At 58.2% G+C, this 10,431-nt stretch overlaps 1 protein-coding gene across 2 annotated transcripts in view; it reads right to left on the bottom strand.

The window, feature by feature from the left end:
- Positions 1-3,301: 3,301 nt before the first annotated feature.
- LOC112399997 (ras GTPase-activating protein 4) overlaps positions 3,302-10,431 on the bottom strand; it is an 18,547-nt gene continuing 11,417 nt past the window's right edge. Inside the window, exons 15-20 of one of the 2 annotated variants that reach the window (XM_024745506.1) lie at positions 10,141-10,310; positions 8,349-8,453; positions 7,038-7,173; positions 5,088-5,208; positions 3,679-3,743; positions 3,302-3,553 (exon numbers count right to left, since the gene is read on the bottom strand). In XM_024745506.1, the coding sequence (XP_024601274.1) occupies positions 3,432-3,553; positions 3,679-3,743; positions 5,088-5,208; positions 7,038-7,173; positions 8,349-8,453; positions 10,141-10,310 (719 nt within the window). In that variant the 3' untranslated portion in view covers positions 3,302-3,431. Of the gene's footprint in view, positions 3,554-3,678; positions 3,744-5,087; positions 5,209-7,037; positions 7,174-8,348; positions 8,487-10,140; positions 10,311-10,431 lie in introns of both variants that reach the window. The other variant, XM_024745505.1, reaches the window with a different exon arrangement.

Below are 10,431 nucleotides of genomic sequence, written 5' to 3' on the forward strand. Positions count from 1 at the left end.
CTTCCCGGACCAGGGATCGAACCCATGTCCCCTGCATTGGCAGGCGGATTCTTAACCCCTGTGCCACCAGGGAAGCCCCCTGTGTTTGACTTTGATATTTATTATTCAATTACAGCCCAGACATTGAAGTTACTTATTAACTTGTAGGTTTCCATCCCATAGAGAAGATAATTCCATCAACCAGTTTTGTATCTAATATCACAATCTTATTCCAACGTTACCCAGACTCTCAAAATAGTCTATGAACCAGCTTTGCCAAACATTCATTTCCTCCTTGGAGTGTAATAAATCTCTGATACATGTTCATACCCTATACATTTTTTAAAATAAATTTATTATTTATTTATTTATTACTTTGGGCTGCGTTGGGTCTTCCTTGCTGCGCGCGGGCTTTCTCTAGTTGTGGCGAACAGGGGCTACTCCTCATGGCGGTGCGTGGGCTTCTCATTGCGGTGGCTTCTGTTGTGGAACATGGGCTCCAGAGCACAGGCTGAGTAGTTGTGGCACACGGGCTTAGTTGCTCCGTGGCATGTGGAATCTTCCCAGACCAGGGCTCGAACCCGTGTCCACTGCATTGGCAGGCGGATTCTTAACCACTGCGCCACCAGGGAAGGCCCATTCTATATTTTTGAAACAGGAGGGAAGGAGGCAGGGCACAACCTTTGAAAGAATGACATAGCCCAAGGACATGCTATAAACTGATTAGAACCCAATGGGTCCAAGATGGCGGACAAGTCGACTTTTTCCACTAGACCTTGAACCTCAGTATATGCTCACATCAGCAAGATAAATGACACACCCACAGGCGCCATGACAGTTCCAGGACCAACCATGAAGGTCAAAAAGTGGGCAGTGGCCCAACTCCTGGAAATCCCCTCACCTTCCTAAAATAGCTGGAATACTCCCCCCACTCATTAGCCTATGAAATTACCCACCCCTGTAAGAACTGACAACCCCATACCCCGGTGCCTTTCTCACCTTCTGAGATGGCCCACACTCTGTCTGTGGAGTGTGTTTCTCTCTAAATAAATCCACTTCTTACCTATCACTTTGTCTCTCACTGAATTCTTTCTGAGATGAGACATCAAGAACCTGAGCGTCATTAAGTCCTGAGACCAGGTGTGTGATCTCAGTTGGAAGATGGTGGGTCTTAGCAGGCTCAAAGTCCTAGCCGTGTGGGTTCAAGTCCAATCTGAGGTTCATAGTTTCATTCTTATGAGTCATTTTTTAAAACATATTTGAAAATTCTACTTTGACAAGAATTTCCCAAGAGAAGGCTGGCGGGAACTTGCCCAGATTTCCTGAGTTGGGCCCAAAGGGTGAAAAAGGCGCATGCTATGTGAGCTGGGCCCGCTCAGGGCTTCCTGGGGTGCCTGCCCTGTACTGAATGCCAGCCCCCTGGGCTGTAGGCCTCTGAGGGCCCAATCAGACCCTCAAGACATCTGGGGCATCTGCCCCAGCCCCAGATGAATAACAGGCCTGGCGATCCTGGGGGAGTGGTGGTGTGGAATCCCTGGGCAGGTGGAGAGGGTGACCTCCAGTACCTGCCTGTACTGAGGGCAGGCAGGAGTCTCTTCTGTCCCTCTCCTTTTTCCAGGTGGCTTCCAAAAAGAATGCGGCATCCTGGGTTCTAGGTAGCTCTGCCCGGAACCTGCGAGGAGAACCTAGGGGTGTTGGTATCCACGGGAGAGGTGGGGGGCGGAGCCAGGCACTTACTCATTTAAATGCCCCTCTGGCTGCAGTGGCCGTGCCCACATCGAGATCCACTGAAGGGTGGTGGGTGCTGCCAGTGGGCGGCTGCACGTATGCAGTTAAAATCCACAGTTCTACTTGCTGCAGCCCCTGTAAGTGCACACCCAAGTGTACACCTCTCTTTCCCCTTCCCTCCCTGCCTTGGGGGTCAGGAGACCCAGGGTCCATACTTCCTGACCATGAGGTCCTTGAAACACAAGGAGATCCAACAGGCAGGACTGGTGTGAGGCCCTAAGGAAGTAGCCAGAGAAGCAGCAGTCGGTGATGGGGGCGGGGGGGAGCAGGCTCAGTCACCCTGGACCTGAGCCCTGGGCCAGGAAGGGTGAGGGGATGCCTAGCCCTGTGAAGAGGCTCATGAGGCCCACAGGATGGTAGCATCACGACCTAGAAGTGATGAACATCCAAGGGATTGGGTGGGCGGGCTGTCAAGGCTGTGACCAGGAGAAAAGGTGGATAGGGCCCCCAAAGCCATGGGGTACAGGGGAGCGGGGCAGCCCCCTGCATCTGCAGCCCCCTTTGCTTTTCTATGCTATCCCTCAAAGAATCCAGCATGCAGCCTGCCCAGATGGTCCTGCCCCAGACTCTGGCTAGTCAGCTGGGTCAAGGGTCCTGCCTGTGACCTGGGCCCTTGGGGACTGTCCCAGGTCTGGGATTCACAGGTGAGGCTCTAAGCTTGGTTGAATGAGAGTTTTAAGAACGTGCTGGAAGACCCTGTCCCTTCCCTGTTTCGTTAATTACGTTGAAAGTTACTGTGTACCTAGGGATGGATTCGGAGGAGAGCGGGGAGGTGATGACCAGAGGAAGCCTTGCTTGGGACGAGGGGGCTGGCATAAGGGCCACTGCCAGGGCCAGGCCATGTGGTTTGAGGTTCTGAACCTGCCCCCACTTGCAGTCTTCAGGACACTTGGAGGAAGGGCCTGTTTGGGGGCTGCCAGGAGGGGCCAGCTGGTGAGACACATCACGCTCCGTAGCCTGTGGGAGATGGATGAGTGGGACCCAGGGGTGTGGCAGGGACAGCAGGTGGGAGGAGAAAGCAAGTCCCCAGGACGGGGGGAAACAGAGACTGTGCCGGCGGCCCGGTGCTCGGCCACCCCCGCCAGCAGCTGGCCCCCATCTCGAGGTCCCAGAGCCTCCACAGTCACAGCAGGTTTATTGTCGGCGACAGAGCATTGCGGGGCTCTCCCGGGGAGCACAGCTGCGGCCGTGAGGGGGGCAGGGGTGGTGGTGGCCAGGAGCAAAGGGGGTGCTGAGGTCCAGGCCTGGTCTCCTGGGCCCCGTGTTCCCTCCTGCCTCTCTGGGTCCAAGAAGCATCAGTCCATCTGGGTGTGGACCACCCTAGAGGGGGGTTTCTAGCTGGGTCCACCCTGGGCAGGAGAGGAGGGACCCTGGGGAGTCTGGGCTAGTGGCAGTGATGGCTGTGGGGCTGGCGGGGAGCAGCCAGGCCTCACAGAGGAGCAGGAACCCCCGAAGTCCCCTGGAGATGTCAGGTGGGTGATGACGGGCCAAAACCATATCAGCTCTGGATTTCCGGACCCCCTGGGCCCCTGGCTCCCCCAGCTCACTCGGCCCGGGAGAGACCCAGGCCGTGCACCCCAACGAGAGGGACCGAGGTGAAAAGCTGAGAGTGCACGGGGGTCTCCCAGCACCTGGCGGGGCTCAGCGCGTTGTGCGGGGCGGCCTCATGTCTGCAGCTCCAGGACGCGGCTGGGCTCCGAGGGTGGGGAGTCAGCTGGGCTGGACCTATGGGCCTCCCGGAGGTCCTGCAGTACCTGGAGCAGCTGAGCCACTGGGTCCTCGGGGGCTGGAGGCAGATGCAGGATGAGGGCAGAGCAGGTAGGGTCGCGCCTGTCTGGAAGGCCGGAGGGCCCCTGGGAGGGAGGCCCCACCCACCATCCCCGAAAGGGGGCTCAGGTGGGAAGCACCTACCTCCTCCGGGGCCCGTGAGCACAGGGCCTGCCTCTGGGCCCGCACTCAGCTGTCGGTGCTTCTCCCTGTGGGAGAGGACAGGATGTGAGGGCTTCTGGTGCCCTCGCCCAGAAGGCTGGGTGACCCAGGGTGGGCCTCCTGAGCTGGAGGGGGCTCCTGGGGGCAGGGGGCTGCTTCAATGTACAGGAAAAAGTGTGGACCCAGGTCTTGGCCCCTGGTCACCTCCCGCTTCCGCCGTCCAGCCTCCTCCTCTGGTCCCCCCTCATCCTCCACCTCGGCAAAGGTGGATCAACGGAAGGCACTTTGGAAACCAAGCTTGAACCGTGTCACTTCCGTTTCAGAGGGTCCTTGGGGAGAGATTCAAGCGGGGCCTGAAAATCCCCTCGTGTTACCTGGCCGCGGAATAAGTTTCATTCTTATGGGAACAGGAGACAGGGACATTTTAAGCACGGCTCCTAGCCGGGGTTCACCAAAGGTCCCTGGGTCGCTCAGGTACAGTCCTGTGCGCTTACACGGAGGGATGGTGGGCAGCCTCGCGGACCCTGTGCTTGAAGCTCCTTACTTAGGAACTCTGCTGGCTCAGCGCTTTGACCATCTCCCTGATCTATTTTGGATAAAACAGATCAAACTCCTCCTCGTCAGTTGCCTTCTAGGCCCTAGAGGGTCGTCTGACCCCTGACCCCTCTGCTCATGTGCTTCTTCCACTCTTAGTGTACGAGGATAAACCTGTGTTGTTTAAGCCACCAAGCGTATGGTAATGTGCTACAGTAGCCACAGGAGACAAGCCCTAGGAGAGCTGGTGAGGAGGCAAGGAGGATGCCCGGCACCCCTCCAGGCCCTGGGGGCAGGGGTGTGGGAGAGAAAACTGCCCCCTTTCGAACAGACTCAGGGAAGCAGTGCTCTCAGGAAGCGATGGCTTGCTTTAAAATATCCCCATGCTGAACCCACCCCCGACCAGAGATTCTGAGTCAGGGGGGTAGGGCCCAGGCATCCTGTTTTTAAAAAGCGTTCTGTGTTTGCTAAGCTGGAGCCAGGGCTGAGAACCACTGAATTAAGCGAGTTGGCTGAGGGCAATCCCAGTGCTCTGAGGGCACCAAGGGAGGGCTGGGCAGATGAGGGGGCCGGGTCAGCCGGGGGCACGGAGCAGCTACAGCCTGACCCTGGGCTTCCACAGCCCTTGGGACCTTCAACCTAGGATGAGCCAGCCTCAGGCTGCAGAGATCCAGGTGCCCTCCGGTGTGGCTGCCACAGGCAGGGAGGTGCAGAGCCTCATTACGAGGGAAGAGACCAGCCACTGCGGAGGGGCCCTGAGCCCGAATCCCGGCTCCAGCCCCGCCCCCCGGCACATCCCCCGGGGCTTCCCAGGCTCTGCTGCGTGGGACTCGCTGCCCCTGCACAGGCCTCCTCACCGCAGTGTGGCCTCTACACCCAGCAGGTGCCGGTAGATGAGCTGAGCCTCCAGGTCATGGTCGAGAGGGTCATTCCACTCCTGCAGGGTCACCCGGGACCGCGTCTTGTCGCAACCCAGATCTGGGGGCAGAGAGAGGACAGAGTTACAGGCAGGCACTGTGAGCGCTTATGTCCAACTTCCTGGAATGCAGATGGGGAAACCGAGGCCTAGAGAGGGCAAGGGACGCACTCAGGGGCTCCCAGGGCGGAGCTGGGCTGGGGGCACAGCCGGGAAGTCTGGCCCAGGGCCTGCCTGTGGCTCCCCACACTTCCAGGGGGCAGCAGCCCCTCATCTCTCTCGGGTTCAGCTCCTGAGCTGTGACTGCAGGATAAGGGAGTTGTGCAGAATACAACTTAGGGAGCTGGACCACTTTCTGGGAGATTCCTGCCTGGAAGGAAGCAGGGAGCAGCCTGGAACTGTAAGATCATGGTGAGGGGAGCCGGGGTTTTGTGCCTTGGAATGAGCCGGCCCTGCCACGTGCTGCTTTACAACCTTGGCAGAGACACCTGCATTTGCTAAGCCTCGGTTTCCTGCTCCACAAAGTACGGCTGCCCAGCCCTGCCTCGTAGCGCCCTGGGGAGCCCCACTGCACCGATGACAAGGGTTACTGTCACAAGGCTACAGCCAGAGGCTGCAGGTCAGGTCAACCAGCCAGGGCCGCCCTCGTGACAAGCTGCCACAGCTCAACCTCAGAGCCAGGGCTGGGCTACAGCAGGTGGGCCAGCTTCTGAGGGCCTGGACCCCACCGGGCTCGAGGGTCAGCCTGGCCTGCAGGCCAGGGGCTCCAAGTGCTGAGTCTCCTCTGTGACGGGGGAGCAAGAATTTTGTAAAGCAAAGGGGACTTCCCTGGTGGCACAGTGGTTAAGAATCCGCCTGCCAATGCAGGGGACACGGGCTCGAGCCCTGGTCCGGGAAGATCCCACATGCTGTGGGGCAACGAAGCCCGTGCGCCGCAACTACTAAGCCCGCGAGCCACAACTACTGAAGCCCGCGCACCTAGAGCCCGCGCTCCACAACAAGAGGAGCCACCGCAGTGAGAAGCCCATGCACCACAATGAAGAGTAGCCTCTGCTCGCCGCAGCTAGAGAAAGCCTGCGCACAGCAACGAAGACCCGACGCAGCTAGAGAAAGCCTGCGCGCAGCAACGAAGACCCGACGCAGCCAAAAATAAATACATTTATTAAAAGAAATTTTTGTAAAGCAGGTAGGGATAAGGAAGATCTTGAGCATTCTGTCCAAGAGGGTAGCCACTAGCCACATGAGGCCATTCATATTTAAATTAATTGAAATTAAAATAAATTCAAAACGCAGTTCCTCGGCTGCACCAGCTACAACAACCACATGTTCAGGCCTGGCACGTGCACAGTACTGGGCAGCACAGATACACACCATTTCCATCACCACTGAAAGTTCTAGAAGCTTCTCTCTGCCATCCCGCCAGTGCCCAAGGCCCAGGGTGCCCCCAACTCACAGCTCCAGTACTGGGCTGCCAGTCTGGAAATATGCAAATTAGGGGGCTGTCTTCAGCCCTCATTAGCAAGGAATTCCTAAAGTGTGTTCCTTGGAACACTGGTTCTGCAAGAAGCTCATTCGCTGGGCCAGAAAAGTGGTCCCCGGCAAAGGAATTTGGGAAGTGCTGGGCTAAATGGTGTCAGATATGGGATTCTAACTCGTTTTCAGGCCTCCTCCAGGGCCTCTGAGGTACCCACATGCATCGCACACATCAAGTGGCATTTCCCAAACCACCTGGTCACAGGACCCTTTCTGCCCACAGCACCTGCGGGGCCTGGTTGGCCTCAGGTGAGTGCCCACAGGTGCCCAGGTAGCTCCCCGCCAGGCCAGCGAGGCGGGGCTCCAGGGGCCTGTCGGGGACAGATGCAGTGCCATGCGGCCCTGGCCTCCATCCCACCTGTCTTGTCCCTCTGGTGGCAGCAGCTCCACTTGTCCCCACGGAAGACTCCAGGGTGGTAGGAGCCTAGTAGGCCGGTGTTGTTGATGCTGACCTTCCGCAGTGCAGACAGCCACTGGTTCAGCTCGTTCACACACTACAGGGGGCATGGGGGTGGGCATTGATGAGAGGTCACCTCCTCTGGGAAGCTCTCCATCCTTGAAGCTGCCCTATCTCTCAGGACTACACAGTCCCTGCTAGCCCGCTCGGCAGCTTTGGGTGAATTAGGAAAGGCTGCCCTTTCTCCAGACGGATGCAGCCCGCACCTGGCACATGGCTTGGTGAGCAGAGTGAGGGCTGGATTTCAGCCACCACTGGCACCCTCGGCCATGCCCTTGGGCAATCCACAACCTGCCAACTACATGTGGTGGCTCTGCTGTCACCATTTTTTCCCTGTGGCTCTAGACTCTGACCCAACAGGGAGTCCTTAGAGGTGGGGCCCGTGGGATGGGTCTGTGACCTCCCACCCGTGCGCCCAGGACAGTCACTCGGGGGAACAAAGCACGCCCCCTCCCACTTCACCTTCCTCCTTGCTCAAGGTCCCTGCTCAAGTGCTGCCTATCAGAGGCCCTCCCTGAGCACCACTCCTGCTATACCCTCACTCTGTCCCCTCCCCGTCTCTCTCAGTCTTCACTGGTTCCCGTTTGACATTTTAAATATTTATTTATGGGTCCATCTTCTCCCCTGGGATGGAAGCTCCACGAGGGCAAGGACGCTGTTTTGTCTGCCGCTGTAACCCGACCACTTAGAATAGTGCCTGGAACCCAGAAGGTGCTCAATAAATATTTTTAGATGAATGAATGAGTGAGTGAATGAATGAATGAATGAGTGAATGAATGGGTTAATACGTGAACAGAGGAGAAAGGGACTTGAGAATGTGCACCCAGAGTCACACACTCACATAAGTGTGTGACTGTTATGTGTAGATACACACACACACACACAGAAACACACAAGGAGCAACTCAGATACTTGGAGATACAGTTTCCAAAAACATGCACAACGTGAAGCTTCGAGACGTGGGGACCCGCCAGTCCACGCCCAGACCGCGTGTGGCTGCCAAAGCAGGGCCGCGCAGAGACACGGGCACGGCCTCCCAGGCACCCAGACCCCAGAAGACACACACCCCGCACTCACATCAGATTTCACACCCCTGCTGTGCCTGATGCGGCCGACAAGGGGTGGGAGGCTCACTCGACCCTCATTCCAGCCCACCCAGGCATTCTCCCACAGTACCCCTATTTGCAGGTGCCCCCTCGGCATGGCCCACACCTTGCACTGCAGGTAGGCGGTCTGGGACCTGCCCGCGTCGTCCGTGTAGATGACCTGCATGACATGGGAGCTGCCGAAGCTCTTCTCCTCCACCTTTTCTGCTGCCTGGATGTGGGCAAGCTTGATGAGGGTGCTTTTCTGGGCGAGAGGGGGAACAGGGGAAAGGAGGCTCAGGGTCCTAGCCAGGGTCACTCCACTTCCTATCTCTGGGCCTCAGTCTCCCCTTCTGCAGCATCAGGGGTTGGTGTTGGGGATCCAGAGTGCCTGCCCTCCCAGAGGCCTACTCTGAGAGTGACCTCAGCCAGGACAGAGCGCAGACAGATGTGCCTGGCCTCTGTGGGCTCCCAGCAGTCCTGGGAGGTCTGAGCTTTAGCAAAGGGCCAGGAAACGCAGCTTTCCGGGGCTGGAGAGCACTGCCTGCTGTGGACCAGGCCCTGTGCCTTTGCAGTTATTTTCCCAACTCACCTTTGTTCTCGCAGGCCCTAAAAGTCACACCCCACCTGCCGGACCCTGCCCCACTCCTGCCATCATCGAATCTGATGAGATACAAATGGGACAGACAGAAGCTCTGGACCTATAACGTCCATGACCCTGAGGGACTCCCAACCTGCTAAAGCTGAACGTACGCTGCCAGCGCCCAGACTCTGTTCTTGCTTTGGGAGCTCACCAGCGCCCTTCAGCAACCGAATGCCAGTCCCCATGGCCCTCAGGCATCCAAGCTCACCACCCCTGCTGGCCTCAGGGACAAGCAGAGAGGGGCAGTGCCATCTCTTGGGAGGAGTGGGGAAACCTGGAGGGGAGCCCTGAGGACCCATGTCTGAGCCGTCTCTGGGTGGGGCTTCCCAAAGGATAGAAGGGACAGCCCAGAGGAGGATGTGCTGTGCGTACTGGGGTGTCTGCTGGAGAAGAGGCAGAAACGAGGCAGTAGTGCGGGCAGTGCTGCACAGGGGGATACACGGGGGTGCCCAGAGGATGGCACAGCTCCGTGCCTAGGAGCGGAAAGGGGCCCAGAGCAGGGTGGGTAGCCAGGCTTTGCCCAGGGAACCCGAGGGCCGGGCAGCTGCCCAGAGTGAAAGAAGCTGGAAAGTGGGAGGCCTGGGTTGAGGGGTCACCTGAGCTCCTTCACTCCCTCTGCCCCCACCCCAAACTGCACAGGGCTGGTTGGGCATCCCTGGAGACCATCCCCCAGATCCTGGCTGACTGGGGGTTAGGTTGGCCCTGCTAGGGGATCAACAGGTCCATTCAGGAAGTATGTGCTCAGCCCTTTTTGGGAGCAAAGTGCCCAGGAGAGGCCAGCCCAGGGGACGTAGTATCTTCAGTAATACCACTGGTCTAGATCCTGCTCTGTGCCAGGCTCTGGACGCTTAGAGAGCTCATCTCATCTAATTCTCAACAACCTGGTAAGTAGGGACCATTATCTCCAATTCACAGGTCAAGACACCAAGGCTCAGAGAGGTTGACACACTTCCCCTAGATGCACAGGGCAGGAACCCAGTACGCCTCTCAGCCCCTCTCTGCTTCCCTGAGCTCCCAGTGCCCCATCTTCCTCATGCACCTGACCTAGAAGCCAGGGCTAGACACTGCAGCCGCTGCCCACACCAGGACCCCCTGAACAGAGGACCTTCTTTCTCACGGGTCTTAAGTGACCTTGTGGCTGACACCAGGAGCCTGCATCTGTCTGGCTTTCTTCTGATCCCGGTGGACCCTGGGATGGGCTCCGAGGAAGCGAAAGGTGCCTCCAGGGTGTTATAACCCCTCAGAGCGCTACTTGCCCTCATCCTTCCTTACCCACCTTGGAGCTGGGTGTCTTGGCAAAGCTGAGGGCCTCCGTGGTGAGGGAGAAGTGGAGCTTCTTAAAGGAGGAAGACATGAGGGGGCCCTTGCCCTTGGTCCTGTGTATGAAGAGCGGCCCCTCCTTCACCGGCGGCGCCTGCAAGCTCAGGGCCCACTGCAGGTCCAGCTCTGTAGGCCAGGGAGGGAAGGTGACAGGTGAGCCCACTGGAGGGGAAGGAGGGACGGACCGAGGGCGGGGACTGGGGCGGAGCAAACTTCAACAGCAGGTTGTGGGTGGAGCTGCTGGAGG

The sequence above is a fragment of the Neophocaena asiaeorientalis genome, unplaced genomic scaffold (assembly GCF_003031525.2).
Source record: "Neophocaena asiaeorientalis asiaeorientalis breed wild unplaced genomic scaffold, Neophocaena_asiaeorientalis_V1.1 scaffold461, whole genome shotgun sequence".
NCBI lineage: Eukaryota > Metazoa > Chordata > Mammalia > Artiodactyla > Phocoenidae > Neophocaena > Neophocaena asiaeorientalis.